This window comes from Dromaius novaehollandiae, chromosome Z (assembly GCF_036370855.1).
Source record: "Dromaius novaehollandiae isolate bDroNov1 chromosome Z, bDroNov1.hap1, whole genome shotgun sequence".
Lineage (NCBI taxonomy): Eukaryota > Metazoa > Chordata > Aves > Casuariiformes > Dromaiidae > Dromaius > Dromaius novaehollandiae.
In genome coordinates, this window is record NC_088132.1 from 26,552,128 (window position 1) to 26,574,261 (window position 22,134).

At 39.3% G+C, this 22,134-nt stretch overlaps 1 protein-coding gene across 1 annotated transcript in view; it reads left to right on the plus strand.

The window, feature by feature from the left end:
* Window positions 1–22,134, plus strand: part of LOC135325100 (proprotein convertase subtilisin/kexin type 5-like) — a 249,339-nt gene that overhangs the window by 55,145 nt on the left and 172,060 nt on the right. Inside the window, exons 4-5 of the mRNA XM_064502600.1 lie at window positions 17,186–17,329; window positions 19,704–19,780. Coding sequence (XP_064358670.1) covers window positions 17,186–17,329; window positions 19,704–19,780 — 221 coding nt within the window. The remainder of the gene's footprint in view (window positions 1–17,185; window positions 17,330–19,703; window positions 19,781–22,134) is intronic.

Below are 22,134 nucleotides of genomic sequence, written 5' to 3' on the forward strand. Positions count from 1 at the left end.
TTTTTTTCTCTTTAAAGGAGAAGGAATTTGCCCATTGCTGCTTTCCAAGAGCATTTTTTCAAGAACAATCACTTAGCTGCCTGGTTTTTTAGATTTTTCTTAATCAAAGTCAAGTAATCAATGTCAAGACAGAAGACACAAAAGATTTATTTTATTCTGCAATACTGTGAGTACTCTAGTAAGATGACTGAAAAAAGGAAGAGGTAGTTTCATTAGTTGTAAAGAACACTGCATTGCTTTAAACATTCTCTTTGCCTATTTTTGGTATTGTTTGCCTACTAAAATTATGGATACTTTGGGAAAGTGATTGCTAAGTATGATTTCTACTGAAACGATATTGTATAGCTTTTTTTCACATAAACACCACACAAACATCTGGAACCTCAAAATGACCAGAAACACATAGCCAGAGTACACAGAAGAATTGATTCTGAAGCTTGCCTGACTTGCGGTCTGGTTGCTAAAGACTAAACTGGTGTAATGTGTCCAGTTTGCTCTCTTAGGAAGCTGACTCGTAGGCTATGAGAGTTATATAAATTTCTGCTGCAAACAGTAGCTGTATTACTGCTCAGTCAGGAAGCAGAAAATTAGTTTCATGCTTTTAAAGACAGTTTCTTAACCATTCTGTTCCTAAGAGAGACGGATCTATATGGTGTCCTTTGCAAACGGCAAATTGGAGAACCACTATTTAGCTCTAGCATATTAGGTCTCATAGCATTCTTTAAATATCATTCTGGCTGTATTTTAATGAAAATAAATACCGTAAGACTTAGGATACCTTGAGAATGAGGGCATCAGAGTTTTCTCAGTTCTTACATCCGTGCTCTGACCTATCCTATGTATCACCTGAGCAAATGCTGATGTTGTCTGAGTATGCTTGGAGACTAAAATTGAAGTGTGACTAAAATTAAAAGTAAGTAGAGGACATTAATTTTTGCTCTCCCTAAGGCTCTCTTTTCAACCATGTAAAATAAAATAAAAAAAATGTGAGCAAATTCACCATGAGGATGGAGCTTTTCAATAAAGTTGTATTCTGCATCACTTCACTGGATGCAGGACATTGTGGCCATTACTTGCAGCTGCTTCTAATGTCATGAAATCTCTGCTGGGAGTTAAAACTGCTGTTCAAGCTCTGTGAAGAGGATTTACTTCTAGCCAAATAAGAAACACGTTGCAGAGAAGACTTTAAGTATATCAAACTCTACCAGTGCCTTTTTGGAGAGAAGTTCAGCAAGTGTTTGTGCATATGTGTGGGAAACGTCTCCAGTGACTTTTAAATGCAGATTTAGTGGAAGTTAACCTAAATGAGTAAAGTGATCATTTTTAACTCAGACACTGAGTAAGGGAGAGACTGTCAGCACGAGACCCCAGATCTTCTTGGACATAGGTAGGCATTTTTGGAAAATACACCAATTTTAGGGTGAGAAGCAAGGCAGGCAACATCTGCTTGCCCTTTTCCTGTGGAGGGTATATATTCCACCGAAACTTAAACACTGATTGTTTCAAAGTGAGCTCATTTCCAGTATATAACTGAAATGCATGGTGGTCAAAGGGAGGAAGTATGCAGGAGAAAAGAGCCTCAGACAGCCCCAAGAGATGTAAGTGTGAATCTTTTGCAGGGTTGATACCACTTTTGTCTTACCCTTAGCATGCCATTTGAGCTTATAATTACCCTGTCTTTATCCATTTTTATGTGAATACCTAACTGAATAAGCAAGTTACTTTGTTTTGAAAACAATTCAAAACTACATGAAATCCAAATAGTACAAGTGCAGGAGCCTAAGGAAAGCAAACATAAATATAAATGAGACTAAACATTAAGCATACAGTGGGGTTTTCCTGTTGTATGTCTTTAGGACAAGACAGTTTATTAATAAACAGTAAGTTACTACTTGGGAGATAGTGTTTTGCTTTTCATGAATATCAACTCCTGGCTACAAGATTACATTTGGGAGCCAGAAAACCAGTTCAGAAAAAAAGACAAGTTTAAGCAAAGAAAAAATGTTTCTGAAGTCAAGAGGGGTTGAATAACTTTTTCTTTGTTCAACTTCCATGTACTCCTCCACCTCCAGGTTTGATGTACAATCAGGAGCAGACTTTTTTCCTTTTAAGACTTCTAGTCTGCCTGCAAGCAGGCTATTGAGGAAACTTTGTATGCGTGAGCTTTCAGACTCGCGTTTGAATAAACAGCCCAGCTTCTCATGTGCTCCCAGCTGAAACACTGAAATCCATATATTCTTGATTTACTGAGACCCTATTGGCATGAAGTGAAATGTAGAGAGAGGAATTAATACAGCCAACGTAGCAACTGTTACAGCTTTTACGGCTGGTAGGTGGTTGGTGTGCTTACAGAATACGTGACCCTAGAAGAGGTTAATGCTTTTAAAGCACTGACTTTGTAGCCTCAGAGAACTTGCTCAGAGCTGTCGTTAGAAGACAAAGTTTCCCAAGACACCTAAGACAACCTAGAGGCTTGCTGTCTTAGCCAGTCATCTCACACCTACCACCTACACTCTACCCCCAGCTACTCAATCCTATCTCCATCCCTTGCACCACCTCTGAGGACCAGCTGAACAGGCCCAAGAGGAGCAGCCTAGCAGACAGCAGAGAAACCAAGGAGGAGGGAGCAGGATTATCTTTTCTGACAGCAGTGAGTTATTAGAGTAGTACAACTTCCTTGGGTTTAGGATGTTTATTCTCTTTGTTTTGATTGCATTATTAGGTGTATTCGCTATGCTAGTGTGGTTTTCCTCCTCTTTAAAATGTTGTGTCTTGCAGTTTCTCTTTGCAACCACTCCAGAAGGGTAGTGAACTACTACATAAAAGGGTAAAAGTATAATGCATTGTTCTATTTCATTTATCTGCCCTTTCAAAAAATTTGCCTAAACATAACGTCGGCGCACTATGTATTTAACAGGGAAGTTGCGTGGTACTAACTAGTGAGAGAGAATAAAACTCTAAGAGGTTTGTGTCCATGTTCCCCACTCACACTGGGCACACAGTCAGTTTTTGCTATGTCTGCCTGCTTGTTCTTCTCTGACATTCAAACGTTTCAAGTGTTGACCACCCTGTTTGAAGCAGTTTTGATCCCCTTTGGGACTTGCTGATAACCTTAGACCATGTTATACATTGTTTAAGCTAATGCCACTGAAACATTTTGAGGATTAATTCAGTAGATATTTTCAATGAAGGAATCTACGAGGGTGGCCAAAACCACTCAGTAAGCTTGGTTTGTTACTTTGCCAAGCCCTAGAAAAAGTCTTAGATTGTCTCAGTGTTTGAAAGACTCATACACACACTTAACATTCATCCCACAATCTAATAGGAAAAACAAACCTGAGGCTGAGCCGTTTATCTCTTTTTGGAACCATATAGAAACTGCTTAACAGATAGAAGTTGTAAGTATGAGAGATCCTGGAAGAAACAGAGGTTATGACCCACATTGCCTCCAGACAGGCATTAAGCAGCAGAGATTGACTAAAATCTCCCGACAGAGTTACATTCTGTGGGGAAGGACAGGAACAATTTACATGCCTGTATATGTGTTTAGATTAAAAAAAAATCTAAGTCATCACAATATTTGCTTCTAGGCACTTGTGAGTAGGGTACTATGCGCCTTAATTCAGAAAGGGAAGTTCAAATGAAAAGGCATTGAATGACAGCCTTGAAAAGTTTTCCCCCTTTTTCTGTCTGTAACAACCTTATGGTTGTAGTCATGCTGCTGGCAGATCAAGTTGTACCTTTGATTCACGTGTTGATTTTGGGGGAGAGGTGAAGAGAAAAATAAAGAGCAATCAAATAAACCATTTGTTGTGAATTGAAAAGTTCTCACCTAGGTTCTTTCTTGGCCCTTTTTATCCTTGTTAAATGTTTGCATCTGCAGTAGTGTAAGTCAAAGGGTGACAGGTTAACTAAGGGCAAGTGGCTGAAAAAAAAAAAAAACAGCTGGTTTGGCTGTTTAATAAGGAAAACAAGGAAATCTTCAATAATGACAGGGCTACTGGGAAAAGTGCTGTTGATGAGAGAACCTGTGAAATAGTGTACACAGGCACATGATTACGTCTCACGGACCTCACTGAAATTAGGCAGCCACCTGAATGCTTTGTAGATTAAGGACAGATTTAAGCATATGCCTAAGCTTAAACGTGAACTTAAAAGTTTTGTTGATTTGTCAATGTCCCACAAGCCAGCCTTCATTTGCTGCTAGCTGGCCCAAACCTTCTGTTTAAATAAGGCTGTTATAACATCTTAATTACTATTTAGTTGGTTTTGTGGATTGTTTTGTGTCAAGCCCTAGATCCATACAGGAATTGACCAGGGCTGCTGTAGCGAGAGTCTGAAATGGATCCTCAGTTGGATCAATGCAAAACATTATTTATTTTATACAGCACTGAGGTTGAGAGAAACAAAACCAGCTTTCTACCTGCTTTTATTAGAAACCCTGAAAGATCTTTATCTTTTCATATAAATAGCAAAGCAATAACATATAAGTAGCATACACTATTATTTTTCTGTTTTAAATTCATGTGTATTTCTGCAGAGATGCTCCCCAACTTAAAATTTCTAAATTTTGCTCCAGAAGTAATAAAAAATTATGTGTTTAATAACTTGTCACCTATTCCTAAATTTGAAGGCCCAAGGAAAAAAAAACCCAAACCCTCATTTGAATGTTTCATTTCAGTTTTGTTTTGACATTGTTGCTTTGCATATTGAATTGAATATTGAAGAGAATTTTATTCACAGAGGGTTTAACATTTTTGTACATATTTAGAGTAGAGTTATTCGGGATATGCGTGTATTTAAAGCGGCACCTAACTTCAGACTCAGAAATACCCTCCCAGAGTATTTGAAGGCAGTTAAACAGCAGAAAAAAGTTTAATTCTCACAAATCCTACTTGCTATGGAGATTTCTGTGAAGTTCCTGACACATAGGTGCTTTTCTCTGACAGAAGCCAGCATCAGTATCTGAACTCCTTTGCATGATTCTTGTCAGAGATATGGCACAGGATTGTTGTGGTCATTTAGACTGACCAACAGTAACAGCAACTGGAAATCCGTAATTAGAAGCTCAGCATTTCTAATTGAGCTGCAGTATGTTTTCAGTAAGACATATATATATTAGATAAAAGATTGCATTTGTACACAAGTCACATCCATAGGAGCATTGTCTTAATGATTAACTATTAAAAAAACGTGCACCTTGTCGTTGTATTTGTCTTGCTCCATATTTATCTTGTTAGGCCATTCTCTGCTAGATTAAAGAAACGTCCACCTTCAAAAATCTCTTCCATGTTGAGGCACTTTCATGCTGCAATCAGGTCGTCTCTCCACCTTCCCTGGGATAAAATAAATACATTGAGTGTATTAAGAATTGTGTAACTTGTGTTTCTAGCATGTGATTCAGAACAAAAGCAATGAGGAGGACTCATCTCTGTTTTTCCAACATCATTCCTTTTGAAACTTTAGACACATGCAGATAGCATTCCAGGAGTCCTTACTCATTTCAAAAGTCAATTTAATCCCCTTCCTGCTATCCCACTGCTTAACTAAGAAAGGATAATATATGGCTTCATAGAGTGTCTTCTTGAAGTTGCAGGTGACTCTGTACTTTAAGCCTTAAATCTTTTACACTATTACTGTTTCTGTATACTATCTCTCTTTTTAGAGGGAGAGAGAACCCACTCAGTCCTACATGTGCAATTTGATAAATGATTATATTAGAAACACAGGTTTCTAGAAACATAGGTTGATCTTCACAAGTGATCCAGATCAGTCTGTCTTTAGCCATCATTGCTTCCCACTCCACTAATTTCTGTGTCATCAGCTTTAAGAATGCGCTGCAGGAGAATGCAATTTAAACTTCCCTGTACGACAAGAAGGCATTGTTGCCTCTTAAGGCTTAAGACTTAACAGTTGTACACAATCGCTAGCGTTTCCTTAAACAAAACAAGTTTAAATGTATCTGTTCAGGTATTGTAATGGCTTCAAAGTACAAATTGACATGGCAAACCCTCTGTTAACTTCCTAATGAGTGGTTACATTATTAAGTGCTCATGGATTCATGCTACATCCCTAATGGATCCAGAGATCTCATTGCAATATTTTAGATAAATAAAAATATTTTTGTAACCATCTCATGCATTCACATAATACAACATAAGAGTTAACATAAGAATTAGGTTATTGGAGGGACATTATATTTCCTGAGAATTTTCCCTTTTGCTTGGAGGAACCTTTAAGCTTTGTATAGTATTTTTGGCACACATTCCTGAAGGAATAGTATTTTCAGTTAAACAGAACAGCCAATAGGAGAAACAAAGCAAACAGGAGGAAAAAAGGATGCATTTACAGCTGAGATTTGAAAATGGAGAAATCTGGGAGTCAGAAAACCAGCTGACAGGAACCGCAGAAGAGAAGGATAGAGATGGTAGGAATGCCGAGGGAGGATGCAGACTGCAGAGGAGCGGAGCCACAGAGAGAACGTTGTAGCTGAACTGCTCAGCAAAGTGTGGCGGACATGGGAGAAGTCACAGTGATCATGAAATTAAGAACTCTTACCTGTAGTTTATGTCTGTTTATGTGTTGTTTCCCTTCTTTACCATGTGCTGATCTTAGTTTGCTTTCTCTGGGTCTGTCATCTGCTAATTTTCTGGGGTTATAAGATCTATGCAAATGCTAAGGCTCTTACCATTAATGAGCGCTGCATTTAAAAGCTGAGACCTGGCCTACACACAGACTGTGTGTAAGCCTGACAGTAGTGAATGTGATTTTCTTTCCAATCCCAGTTAGATTAATTACACTTTCCAGTTTCTGGTGAGGCTAAAAGCTACATATACTGGGGTGGTTTTTCTTCTGTCTTTCTGCAGGAGTATGTGCCTCCGGTATTAATACAAAGTTATATTCTCAAATCAGTTTGCATCATTCTACATATTCAGTTGTTATTTGCAATTGGGGGAAGTTCTTTAATAGTACTGCTGTAGTGAACACAACCTAGCTGTCCTTCGGGGTAAGGATGTGGATTTAGTTTGGCAGCACCTTCCAAAGTCCCTATACATCCTCTTACTAGAAAACTTTGAAGTCTTGGTCTATGCCCAGTTCTCTACAAAATCAGTGTTTGCAAATATTCTGCACTTTTCCAGAACCTTTCAGGAATATCTTTATTTTCTGATACAGCTTGAGTCCTGACTCTCTGATGCAGTTTCCTATAAGACCTTTTTCAGTTTTCACAGCATTTTTATAATCTGGGTCTACTTTGCACAGTCTTTCATGCACAGCTGTGTCATATGCCTCTGGACTAACTTTCTTCAACATTTCAGCAAGACCGTAATATTTAATCAGCTCAGTCAAATTTCCTGAGACAGTAAGGGTAACTCTGTGGTACTTTTGTGCGTTACGGAAAACTTTTTGTTTTGTTGAAAAAAAATCTTTTTTTTTCTTTCCTGGGCCTCCCTAGATTTCTCCAAGCTAGTTCTCTTATTTTTGCCAGATGATCTCATCTGCAAAATATAACTAGCCACTCCCTCTAGTGGTTTGGCCTTATCTTCCCAGGTTTCTCTTATAATACAGAGTGGACCTTGCATTCATCAACCATAGCAAGTTCGAATGGTGAAAAGCCTATTGGTGCCTAGGGTACTTACTTCCCTATAGGCAAACTAAAATAGCAGCCATTCATCTTAGTCTGATCCTGTATTGTTAATGAATTTTCACAGCATGCATTTCAGTGTTAGATTAAATATTTCTGTGCGGCTGTCTAAGGAGGGTATGAAATGATTTTTATACTTCTTTCCCAAGAGGATAGTTTCACAACCTTAAAGTTTGTCCTCTGGCAAGCTATAATCTCTGACATACCAATCCAGGCAAATAATAGGACCACAGGTACAATAACCTGATGTCTCATTATGGTTCTTAGGGGGCTTGTAGATATTGAGTAGCATAGATGTTTATTGCTGAAGCAAAGGTGCTGCAAACAGTTCTAGTCTTAAGAACTCCATATGCCCACAGGAAAATGAGGAAAAACTCCTGCTCCATTACTAACAACAGAATTTGGGATTATGCTTGTATTCTGAGCAACATGTTCCCCCTTTCTGCCACCCTCTTTTGTCCCTTGGGGAAGGGTAGGGACATGCATCTTCCTGCAGCCTCCTGAAGGAGTCCTGCATCTCCTGTCCCTTGTTCTTGTTGTCCCTCTCTCCTTCCTTCTCCCCCAGGACTACCCACCACTAACACCAGATGTCACCCAGCTATTGCCTCCTAGATCACAGGGACCTGACCACTACATAAAATAGAGAAAGAAGGACAGAAGTATTGCAGCGGGCCTTAAAAAAGTGGCATAGTCATATCCACAGCCAACATCTCATCATGTGTGTCCTCCTAAGCCCTCACATCCATGCAAGCTTAAGACACTCTGAGGAAAAAGGGCTTCCTATTCCCCTCCAAATCAACTTCCCCTAGCATTGCTTCAACAGCGCATCCTCCTTGAGCATCACCCTTCCCTCTTTTCTCTGCAAAACAAAACAAAATGAAACAAGGAAGAAGGGAGGAAGTGGGCTTATGTAAGTGGCAGGCTCCTCCCACTCTCATCAGTCTCTAGGAAGGTTAATGATTAATTGGAGCCATCCGTTTAGGGCCTCCTCACACTGTGGTTGGTTTAATTCTGTCACATATGTTCACACAAAGTCTAAATAAAACCATCTCCCTCTCCCATACTTCTTCACAACTTGATACGGAAGTAATTTTCTTTGACTTGAAAACAGCTTAAAATGAAAATTGTGAAGAGTACATCTTTCGTGGTGTAGATACAGTCTCTAGGAAGTTCTGAAAACTGTCCTAAAGCAAGACTAATCATCTCATTGTTATTTTAGGAATAACCAAAATATCAAGTCTAGTCTTACTTGGTCTTAACTAGGTGACTGCAAGCTGTTTGGGGGGTTATTTTTCCTTCTTTTGCCTTGGCCAAAAGATTAGCGATTCTGAATTTTTTATCAAAAGTTACAAATTTGTCACTGAAAGCAGCTAATAATAAAACCAGAAATATCTTAATAAGCTGACTAAAAGGTCCTTCCTTAATTATCCAGGGTTAACTTTCCTTTACTTTCATTCATTTTGTAATGCTGCTATTTGCCATTTGTCTCATCCTCACAAAATCATGCTAAATAATCAGCATGTAAAAGTAATACAGCTATTTTTACACATCTGATGCCCTTTAGGCTTTTTGCAGCTCATCCTGTACTCACAAGTCTTGAAATTAGGCTGATCTTAGGCTGACTGCAGTTCTTAAGGACAAGAAAGCTCAGAAACAGAGAAGCAAAATGCAGCCTGGATGCTGATGCTGCCTTTGACTCATGGCGCTATTTAAACAATAAGTTTATATCACTGCAATGATAAGCAAAATCTATGGCTATGTTTGAGAGCTCTCAGATAATAAAAGAAGTTAAGGAGTTAAGGAGATTAGTATTGCCAGCCTGAAGCATTCAAAACTCACAAGTCATGCCCAGAATATACTCTTGAATTTGCATTTAAAACCAAGAGCTTAGAAAAAACAAACAAAACTAACCCCTATTCATTTTATTTGGCTTTTGTGCTCTGAGACTATAGTGTTCACATTTTCAAAATCTTTTCTATAACCAAGAGGCATGAAAAAAAAACTCTAAAAATATGAGCATTCAGAGTCTCAAACAGTCATATAGTCATATGGACTCCATGAACCGACGCTTTTTGGAAAAAAAAAAAAAAGCATCTTGGGACTTTCTGCAAAAGTGCCCTATTTTTCTTTCCTTTGGGGGACTTAGAGGAGGTCAAATAAAAATATGAGGCAAAGGCCACAAAAAATGGCGGAATGGAAAGAATTGTCTCTCTGAGGAATTATTCATCCTTCGTGAATACTGCATCCCGGGGGCTGCGGCTGTGCAGCTGAGGCCAGGGAGCAGCTGTTCTGTTCACATATTCCCTCTAATTAATAAAAGAATTTCTCTTCTTTTTTTTCAGATGGGACTTCAAGCAGGTAAAAGTACCTTAGCTTTTGATCCACTTTCAGGCCTTTTCTGACTAAGACAAGTAGGCTATTTATATAGTAGCAATAGTAGTAATAATAGCAGCAACAGTCACTGGATAGGTGTCCTGAGGGAATGCAGCCGCATGGAGAGATCCAGTTCCATGCACGCTTCTTTCCTTCCTGCATTACTTAGTAGTAGCCACAGGTTGCAGAAATTATTTCCCTTCCTCCCCTCTGCCTCCTTTACTGATCCCCCAAGACGTGCTGCCTCAGGTTTCCATATTTTTCTCAACACTTCCCAGGCAGGAATCTATCCATATGTTGACATATACTTCACAACAAGCAAGCACTAATTCAAGGATATACAAGGTGCACCAGGTCTGTGATGTGCCGCTCGTATGGATGATTTGTGCTTCCAAAATAAACTGGACACATTCTGGATGCCTTTATACACAACTTCTTCCTCTTTTTTTTAATCCTCTTTTCCTTCTCTCCGTACATGTATTTTCGTTCTGTGGATGATGTGGTGAAGCTTTTGGAGTTTTTGTGGATGCTTCTTTTGCCATTTGCCAATGAGTGAAGGTGTCACGACATGCACAATGGCCGTGAGGCAGTTTTACTTAGATTTTTGTCTTTGCCTCCAAGGCGTCTCTGTTGTAGCCTCCACGTGGGAGGGAACTAGCTCTAAAGGCACACGTCCTAACAGAGCCGCAAGTCATGCCCCACATGGAGTGAAAGGGTGATACTAAAGGCACATCATTTCTGTGCCTCTGCAGGTCCCAGTGCCAACTGGGAGCAAAACTCCTGCTGCCTGCAGACCTGGGCAGGGAGGTGTTTCCCATTGCTAAACGGGCCAAAGCGTCCTCAGACTGGCTGCCTGTGGAACATATAGGGCCTGTCTGAATTAACTCATGTTTAAGCCAACACACAACTTACAGAAGAACAACCACTGTGAACTTTAAGAAGCGCCAATGATGGAAAAGTCATGGAATTGTCTTGAATATGAATTTAATGCATTATGAATTACTCTGTTTTTGGAAAGACTGGCAATGTAGTCACAGTCATAGAATAAGAGTTATGAGCTCCTTACTTTTCACTGCAAAAAATGTATATGTAGTCCTGCAAATTATTCTTGTCTCACTATAGCCATTAGCTACTCCCATGAATACAAGAAGCCCTTTTATATTGATTTCCTGTTCCCCTTCTTTGCTTAAACAGGCATAAAATAATGTATGTCCATAATTGTTCTTATTGGCCTCTAAGTATAATTTGTTTGTTAACTTAAAGAATCAGTAAAGCTTAAGAACCAAATTCATCTCTGAAGTAAATTAACTAAACCCTCTGGAGTTGCACGAGCAATGGATTTGGTGTTAAATATTTAATATGGTACGCTTTTGAAATATATCTCTTCATACAGACATAGATAAAAAAATTAGCAATTCAGTAAAGTGTGACTCCGGAAGTCAGGTACTATTTAATGCAAAACATCCCATGTTTGAGATGAACCAGACCTTCTGTTATCTGCATACTCCTGGTAGACCTTTAAAATATCATGTGCAGCAATAATCCAAACTTATTTAAAGGTGAAACTGAGAGGAAAATCATTTGCTATGCAGTTAGCATATCATGCACTAACTATCAGGTTATATCTAAAGAAAATAAAAATATTCCCTGCAAGCACACCTTCTTTTCCCTCCTAAAATCCTTCTTTCACCTTCTACTATTTGCAATGAAAGAATAAAAAAAGTTAGAAATAGTTTTAAAATGAAACATTATTCTAATAGTCTCAGAAAATACAACTTTTACCTCTTTACAATGGAGAAGACAGACAAAAAATAATTTTGAAAAATCACTTCAGCTTATCAGGTTTTGATGTTTTTCGAAGCATATTTTCATGATTTCTATTAAACTGTATGGGTCATTTTAATAAGGAGCCTGCCGTACCAACTCCTGATTACCTTCCTGCTTACTTATTTCATTCCGTTTTAAAACTGGATCCCATCAAAAGCATAAAGAAAAGAGATTATTTCTCTTTTTTTGCAGGCAAAGAGAGAACAATTGGCAAGTTTTAACTTAGAGCACTGCACGAAACTGTACCACAGAAAGCTGAACGTAGCATCAGGATGTCTCCTCTACTAAAGTTAAAAGCTGCTAAACTTTGCTGCCTGTGCATTTGCCCGGACCGGCTAAGAAAGCCAAATACCCCACATTACATTCCCTTCACAGAACAGGTAGACACTCTCTTTTTTCTGATAGCTCCACAAAAAGCTGGCACCCATTCACTGGCCCTCTGTGCCCCTCTGCTCCCTGCTCATGTCGATCAAGGTCCCGGCACAGGCTCTTGACTGTCCTTTTTCCTCTGTGTACCACTTCCCCAACCTATCCCAGCTCACGGCTTAGTGTCTGACAAACCCCCTGATGGAAAGAACGGGACCATAACCTGCATGGCTTGTTTCTGCCTGTGCCGAAGACCTTTTAGGTACCATTCTGATGGAACCAGAAGGAGTTTCTCTGTTTCTTTTAATACTCTAAGGGTCCATCTTTTCTAATCTCTGAGTGGGGACTAGCATTCAGAGCTTTGCTGGGGCCAGAAGCATATGTAATGTTCCACCATTTGGTCCCAAGCCCTGCCAAATCACATGATTGGTCTTTAAAATTGGGTCATTCTGATTATTATTGTGTGTTTCTCTATGCTGCTTAGATATTGACAACATATTTAACTACTGCTAGCTCAAAAATCACAGCAAAGCAATGCTATGTGCCTCATGAAGACTTACAGAAGGCATGATGTGCAGATTCTGAGAGACTGCATGGCACAGGGGTAGAAACTTCTGTTTGTATTCTGCTCCGAGAATCTTTATTTTAAGATCAACACAGGGTTAGAAACTTCTGTTTCTGCTCTGTTTTTATAGTCTAACAGGTATTGCAAAAGACAGAACAGAACTTTACAGTCCTCTTTCTTTTAATTTGTTTTTTTTGCTCTGGAATTCCAAAAAATTTAGTGTATTAACATGATTCCTGATTTCTCAGTCCAGCAGTTCAATTTTGTTATTGATCCCTAATGGGATAAGCCAAGCCTCAGATCAGCAAAATTAGTGCAGCAGACAAAGAATGTTAGGATAATGATAGTGACAGTATGCTATTTTTTAGAGAGAATTTCACGAAATAGCTAAGAGGTTCCAAGCAATTGTCTGACATTGAGAGTGCATTGCAAATAATTGGAACCTAATACATCAAAACAGAAAACCTTTTTCATGTAGTGTCTGCTTTTTAATTGCAAGGGTGACTTCTAAATTGTCTTTCCAAAAGGCATCCAAGTGATTCTTTTGGTCTTTTACCCTTGTAAGACTTGAATTTCAAGTCTGAGAAAAGCCCTGGATCTGACATTTTCCTTACCATACCCCTGTTCCTTCCTAAACGTCCTTCAGGAGTCTCTCAGCCCTGCAGACAGTTCCTGTTAAACGCTAACTGTGGCATCATTAACATTTTCCCATTAAACAGTCCAAAGAAAAACATAATCCTTTAACTGCCTTTTAAAAATCTAAATGAAATTACTCTATGTAGCTGGGTGAGGGGTTGTTTATTCCTTTTGATGGTATCCTCCAGGCAATAGATGAAAACGATGTATGTTAAAATGGGCTGGCTTACTGCAACTGTCTAGTCATGGTACCAATGCAGGAAATTTCTGAATTACTTAATCTGCTGGAAGAGAGGGGAAATTCCATAGACTAGCCTAGTTTATACTATCGCCTAAATTAAAATTTGAAAACAACAGTTGAAAGATAAATAAATCCAATAAAAACCTCCCAACTCTACAGCTTCTGTGCATTAATATGACAAAGATTGTTTTTATTCAGAAAAGAGAGGACAGGAAAACTATACTGAAATTTTTTTTAATAATTCAGTACTTGCCTACTTGTACAAAATCCAATGAATTTGAATCACATAATTTTTATTATCACAACACATGTTTTAGTATTTGTTATTTGGGTAACCCTGTAAATCTAAGCAGTCATTAAAAAATGCCCTCTGCTAAGTAGCTGACAATGTAATTTGGATGGATGTTTAAGAAGTAGCACATGGTTAAAGAAAATTCCTTACAAAAATGATTTTGAAGGAAAGAGAATGAATGAAACCAAGTTATAGGTGGCACGTTAGATGCTGTTTCATATGGAATGGCGCATCTATACCATATTATATAGTAATTGCACTCTAAGATTTACATGGTTTCTGATTAAAGCCACATCTTCTGACTGCTTTGAGAGCAATGTGCAGCGTGAGATTAACCTGGATAGGTTCACATACTAATCTGCAGAGGAAGGTATAGTTTGTGGTGAAAATATAGGGATATGAGATCAGATGTTGAATGAAACAAAACTTGAATTTAAGTAAGTCCGAAAAGTCAGTAGAGGAAGAGAAGAACAAAGGCTGCGAACAGGGCGGGAAGAGCATGGTTAAAAATAAATGAGAGAGGAGGAAGAAGAGTAAGGAACAGCAGTGAAGAGAAAACAAAGATGCAATGTGATCGCAAGTTATAGGTGGGCGTACAGCTGTGCCTGCTTTACCCCTGGAATTTCTTTTATACCGAAAGATTTTGTTTAGACTATCTTTCTGCCCAGTCTTGGAGCAGAGCAAAGCCATTTGAGTATCATTTTGATCTGGCACATCTTTTGAGAGAGTCAACAGAGCACTCAGGAAAGCAGCAGATACACCTTATCTCACGTTCATGTACATGCATGCAGCAGCGCAGCTGATGAATGGGCCCCTCTTCTGCTGCTGCCCCAAAAGCAAGAGTTCAGGTAAGGTGAGGGAGCGCAAGCGACTGTGCTGACATTGTGAAGGGAAAAAGCTGTCACCTCCTGGCAGAGACAAAGAACATGCAAGGGAAAAGGGATTAAAAACCTGTGCCTTTGCTTAGCTGGGGAGGTTTGACTGGCCTAGGAGCAGAGCCACTGGCTTGTCCCCTGAGATGAGAGGGCAAGAGAGGCAGCAAAGCAGCCAGTGGGTTACTGGATGTTTCAGAGATGAAGGGACAGTGCAATGGCCCTGCTGACTCCATCGCTTCGTCAGGACATGTGAGGATCAGTAGGAATCAGAGCAATCCACTCCAGTCAACGCATTCAAAGGGAAAGTCCACGTTGGAGAGGAACGGCAACGTGCAAGGGCTTCCCGTTGTGGCTTTGCCCTGAAACCAGCAGGAACATCCTTTGATTTTATTGCTAGCTTTGGAGCCACCCCTGAAGCACAGGGGTGCCCAGCAGGTGCAATTGCTGCGGCACGACAGGGCAGTCCCGGCGTCAGCCCCGGAGCTCAATGCCGGGAGCCTGGCTGCCCGTCCTGGCTCTTGGGCTTGCTCTGCAGCGAGGGCAGGGGCTCGCACCTTGCCATCTCCATGCCTTCGCACCGCCAAACTGTGAATAGTGATATTCACCTTTCTTGCAGGTGTTTTCTGCCAACTAATTCAGTAATTTTCGTTTGAAAAATGCAGAGGGATCTGGAAGTACAACCCACTTTTACCCCTGTTGTTCGTACATCAGAAAGCCTCGCATGTGCAACTGTGGCATTCAGTGTGCAGAGGGCAAGCCTAGCGGATGATCAGTCTCATAAAACTGGCAGTGCAAACATTTCCAAGCAACATACAAAACAAAACAAAAAAATAAGCCTGGCCTATACATTCCTTGGAATTGGTCTCTAAAGTCCTTCAGATGCCTTTGAGCATGTACACACACACACACACACACACACACACACGTATATATTCATAGACACATACACACAGGAAAAGAAAGTGACTATATACTATGTACATATATATAGTACCTAAGAATGTAGTTTTGATTTAGGTAACAGCAGGTGACCAGTTAAATCCTCTGGTTTGTATATGAAAGTACGGGAGTGTGAATGGGAGAAAAAGGAGAAGGAAAAGTATAGTTTGATAGTAATCTTGACGTCAGTCAGATTTGCACCAAATACAAATAATGGTTGCCTTCCGAGTGTTTACATTCGGAAGGAGAGGGATGGACTAAATCAAGGCAAAATGCATCTCTCTGAATGTATTCCCACGATGCACAATGTGCAGAGCGCTAAAACGTTACCCCGAGATGGGTATATGAGGCTGTGGGGCAGGAGGAGTGAATGCTGAGCGTGCTCACGTCGCCACTGTTGCTATGATACAAGTTTCAAGTATTTCTTTTTTCTTCATTTCTTTCTCCTCCCTCCCACTCTCCACTCTCCCCCTTCCCCCCAACCCTCTTTTTTTGCCTGTTGCTCTGGCTGAGACTAGAGGAGCTGGAGAAAAGCAGTGCTGGTGAGGGGCTGGTTGGACCCCCTTTACGGGGACGGCTTTGCCTGTGGGTCAGGGAGTTGCTAATGGGGCAGACGAATACCCAAAGGGTCATGTCTCATTGCCATGGCAAGCCAGATTTTATCATACGAACTGGGTGCATTCGTGTCAAGGAAGCGGCTTTCAATTTTAATGTACCCTAAACTTTCTTTCTCCCCTACACCCGGCTCGGTTGCTCGGAAAGTTGTACTCCAGGCTGTTCACAATGTAGCTATCCACAATTCATCAGACACCTTAAGCTGCAAGTTTTTCAGAGTGCTGTTTTGGTTACAGGTTCTTAACTGCTGCTCATCTCCTGCTGATATTGCACAAAACCTGCCAAAAGCCTTCTTTTGTAGATAGAAATGAATCTGGATTAGTTTCCAGACATTCTGTCAAGAAATTATACAGCACATAAGCTCCAAAAAGCAGGTTTTGTTTCCATGGCCATTTCGGTACAGGCATTTGTCTACTTTTATCCACATATGGTTTGTTTTTCAGAAAAAAATCAAATAATTCAAATGCACATTTCAAATGAGAGTGCTTAACAGTCAGGAATAGTTGCTTTATTTTACACAGGGCTTCTAGCAGTTCAGTGTGGCTGAACGCTTCCCTTTTGTGTTGCTTAACATGAAGAGTAATCTGACAGAGAAATAAGCAGGTCTAGCAATTTTCATTTAATTTAGCATTTCTTTTTTAATTATGCATATATTTCTAAATGTAGATGTTGCTCTTGAATGCTTGCTATTCAAATTGATATGCTCGTGTGCTAATTTAAATGGTGATGTTAATGTGAATCGGCTAATATCTCAACCCCACACTGCTCAGTAATCTGCAACATCCAACACTTTTATCTCTTCTTTTCTCTCTAGCACTGCAGTGATAACACCCATCATTGCCAATCAGATATGAATATAGTAGGTGCTTGGAAGAGAGGCTATACTGGAAAGAATGTTGTGGTCACCATCCTGGATGACGGCATCGAAAGAAACCATCCAGACTTGATGCAGAATTATGTGAGTCTCCGCAATAGTCTAGATTTGCTGCTTTATATATACCCTGCAATAAATTTGCTGCTGATAGAGAGATGAACATGTTCTAGTTACTGGAGAAAGAGGGAGGAGGGAAGGAGGGGGCTCGTACGAGAATTTCCTCAAATGGTAACACCAATGGGAAGAAAACATTCTTCCAGGAGAAAAACAGACAGCTTTTGGTAATCTGTGTTCTTTTAAGACTATATGCTGTCTGAATGTCTTTAATATTTGGATGCCTTTCGTAATTGAGTCCTGAAGTTCTGAAGGGCTGGAACCAATCATCTGAAGTTCTTTCTCTTCTCTGTAATTATTTTACTTAATATCCACACACTCTCAACACTCTCAGAACTTAGGAATGGAATACACTGCTTTTGAGTTAATGCATGCAGCTGAAGTCCATTTTTGGCCAATATATTTAGCTAGCGAGACAGCGGATTTTCTCAAAATGCTGTAATTTTAGGCATACCTTCCTACTTATTTATTTTTGAAGTTATTTATTTTATTGCTAGAAATAATATTAAAGGGAGAAGACATGACTCGTTGTGAGTCACTCAGTTAAGAACGAGTGTAGAACATTTTGGGGTCCTTCTAGTAAGTCTCTGTTCACTCCAGTGAGTCCCCTCCCAATTTGTAATAGGAGGAGAAGTGTCTCCTTTGTTTACCATGTGTTTCATATAGCCTCAGAAGGTTTCTGTTTGCTTGTGGTTCATCACATTTAAATGATCGGTTTAATGTACCTTGAAAGGATTGCATGACATAAGCAGAGGCTGCCTCACTAGTGGGTGATTTCTTGATTTAGCGTAGCACTTTGAAGCTGTTTAGAGTGTCAGGGCTGTGCTTTGCTGGAGTGATTATTCCCATGCTTCAAGAACAGGCATTACCTAAAAGCACATGACCGTGAGGACCGTATTATTTCTCTGAAATGAAATGTGCAGGCTCTATGTTCACAGGAGGTAAGAAAACAAATATATTTGGACTGAGTCAAATTGGTGAAGATGACCAATACAGGGCAGGTATTTACCTTCAGGCCCGTAAGAGATGTAGATCTCTTGTGAAAGAGACCTGTGCTGAACACAAGCTTTGTGTCCTATCATCTCGACAGAGCATTCAAGAGATGAAGAGGATGACAACATCATTAAAAACCCATCAAAACTACAGTTGTGTCCACAGCTCGAAAGTCATTTATTTTAAGTTAGCCACACTTATCTCTGTATCCTTCCCCATCCTGCATGCAGAACTCAGCTTTAAAAGACATGAGGAGGACTGCATAAGCACAAATGGCAGGATATTGCCTCATTTGTCAACATATGTCTAGTTTGATCTTAATGCCACATCTTTCGTTTTAATATCTGAAGTCATTTAAATAAACCAAATACACTTTTACTTCCTCACTGAATGACCCAGACTGTATCAGATGTCACTGCATCCCAATACTGTCCTTCCACTGAATTTAAAGCAGCTATTTATTCCCTTACCACCTCCTCTCTCCTTTTCCTTGTGCCAACAAGGAATTCCCCCAGAGCAATACACATTGCTTGTTTGATGACAAATGCCTTCTATATGTCGGATTATTGCTGGTGTGGCTGCAAACAGGAATATTTGAGGTGAATGTGGTAACTGGTTTTGAACAAAGAAGAGATTAAAAAGAACTGCTTACCATGTCAACACACCGCACACTACCATATCAATTAATGGGAGACATACAAACCAGCAGCTATTTGCTCTATAAACTATTTTCAGCTCTAAGAATCTTGCTAAATGTAAAATATGGAGCAAAAATATGCAAATATTTTGCATATATTTGAAACAGTTACACACCCAGATAAATGAGGGGATGTTTAGAGAAATACCTTTTATTTACAAATGGGAATGTAGTTTAAGTTGCATTTCAAGCTATATTTTAATAAAAATATTCTTAGGAAAATGATACTATTTGTGTTCCTTAAAGCTATGACTGCAGTTTCATTCATCACCTTGTAGATAATTTCTTGCATCTTGAAACATTTAGCAAAATCCTGATTTTGAGAATGAACACTCTTAATTTCCAAGTTTCTTAGAAGGAATATAGTCTCTTGGCTTAATAAAACACCTTTTTCTACTTCCTCACAGATACTGGAACTATGCTTTCTCAGGGCATTCATTATCCTCCTCCCTTTTCCAAAAATGAAATAAAATGTGTAAATCCTGTAATTATTAAATATATAATCCTTTTCTAAAAAATGCAATCATCATAAAACTGCAGGAATGTTAGTTAACCTAATTACTCTCTTGTAGAAACCTGCTGAAGAATGTATAGGTCACATGAGTCAATGACTAATTAATGAGAAACTGTTTTTCTTTGTCCTGTTGGCTACAGGATTCGCAGGCCAGTTTTGATGTCAATGGAAATGATTTTGACCCCATGCCTCGGTATGATGCCAGCAACGAGAACAAGTAAGACACTGTGACATTCATGACATTTTCAATGCAGTTCTTCAAGTAGAACGTACCAATTCTGCTACAAAAGTCAAGGAAACTTGAATCTTCATAAATCAGTGTGATCTGCATTTCAATCTCTGTGAAATATGTATTTATGTCTCTCCCACGCATGCTGCATGATACTTATTCTTTGAATGCATTTAGAGGCATCTGAGAATACATAAAAATTAGTTTGAAAGTTCTGGGCATGTGAAATGAACCATTTTCAATCCCTTTGGGATGCATCATAAAGGGGGTGATTTACCTTTTCTAGATGTCGTCTCAATGAGTTATTGAAGGTGTGTTATGTGTGAGAACTGACTTAGCTTCTGACTCTCTTGAGCTTTATAGACTTGGTGTTTTGAAGAAATTTGCAAGTTAATGAAGATTTTACTCTCTAGCCATCTATTTTAAACTCTAATGGAGATTTTATACACGGAGGTTTGCTGGACATCATATAGAACCCAGAAATAGCAATTCTTTCTGTTTATAGTGTCCGTGGCTGATGACTGGTTAAATATATCTGTAAGAATGCTGCATTTCTGCATGTGGGTACAGCTTCCTGGTATTTGTCATTCCAACCCTGCTCTTCTTTGGATATACTATGGCGAAGGCTGGGGGAGGTGCCAGAGAGGGCCATCTCAACTCAGGAAGCAGGCCATGAGTATCTGAGGGCAGTTAAATTTTTAAACTTGGTACTTGTATTAGAGGAAGAAAAATCCAACTAGTTGTCAAAATGCTATCTGTGCATTTTGTTTTGCTGAGGTTTCTTTTATCAAGGAAAGCATTGAGTATTACTTGCCTGCAGAAGAGAGACAACAAGAGCTAAAACCTTTTCCTTTACACAACCCAAATGATTTGGGGTTTGTGTTCTTCCCGTCCTATGATCCCACAAACTTTCTCCAGAAGAATACAGCTGGTCTGAGCTAATTCAGTTGGAAGTCAACAACAAAATTTAATGTTGGCTTAACTGGAGAAACTGACTGGACCAACCTTGGACAATGTTTAGGTAGGAGAATACACTCTTTGTCAATACTTTCTGCGTAAGAGCAGGAAAAATACATGAACAGGTTGAAGATCAGAACCACGTTACACATATCTGCCTGTTATATATAGCTTCCCCTGTCCTTCCATGAATCTCTGGTAGCTGTCATAGCTACCCTCAGCCATATAGGGAAATAGCCTTGAAAACTGAGGTGATTTCTTCCAAATACTTACTTGGTCAGTCAGCCTGGTTCTGGTTAAATATTGGTAGGCCAGGATGAGAACTTTGTAAGGATTTAGCTCTTAAGAAAATTATATAAACACATATACATACACACACACTCATATATCTAAGTCGTGATGATTAGAAAAATTGTTTAACATAAAAATATATTATGCTGATATGAATTGGAATAATAATAATAGTTTATTTATTTGGGGTTGAAATCTTAGCATATGTTCTTAGTCAGTTGTTCTTATTTGATGCTGTTTATATGCTGCCAAATATTTCTGTCTAGAAACAAATACATGCAAGAACTATTTCTTCTCTCCCCCTTTGCCCGTTAGGCATATCTTTCTCGTTCTGTTTTCATACAGAAGCTCAGTTTACTGAATCATGTCTGCTTCTTCTTTACTAGAAATCTCCCAAAGCGAGAATACAAGAGAGAGTAAAAAGAAATTCAGTAAAACCCTTTGCTTTGAAATGCATAAACATACTGCACATGTAGGCTAGTGTAACTTTTAGCAAAAAGAAAACACCGATATAGAACAAATGGTGGAAAGAGCCTGTTGCCACATTGACTCAGTTAAGTTAGTGGCAAGCCAAGGATTTCAGATCCATGTACCTGTAAGAAAAATGCTAATACTGTATACTGAAGTTGTTAGGAAATATTCCCAAGGTTCTGTTCATTGAAACAGAAAAATGAATAAAAAAGTGTATCAATTCTTGCTCTTTTCTAAAAGTCTTTTACTTTTCTTACAGTTGAGGAATTTCATTTGCTTCGATTATCTCCATTTTAGAGCTGGCCAATAACTGGTATAGAAAGGTCAGAATCAGTAAATTTGCTAAAAATTGGTGCCCATTAAGATAAATCTTTGATTTGGCTTATGAGATGTCACGACTACTGGCTAAGGTTTTAAACATACTAGTCACCTGGAAACGGAGTAGGAACTTAAGAACATAAATCATTTATAGCCTTGAGTATAGAGGCATTGCCAGTCTGCATGCTGCAACACCCAGCTTGCGCATGACTGGCCACTCCAGCATCAGCCCTAACTTGAAATTAGGTGCTTGTATTTTCGCTGGTACGCTTGTGGGACACATCCTGACTCATCTGTGTGAAGAC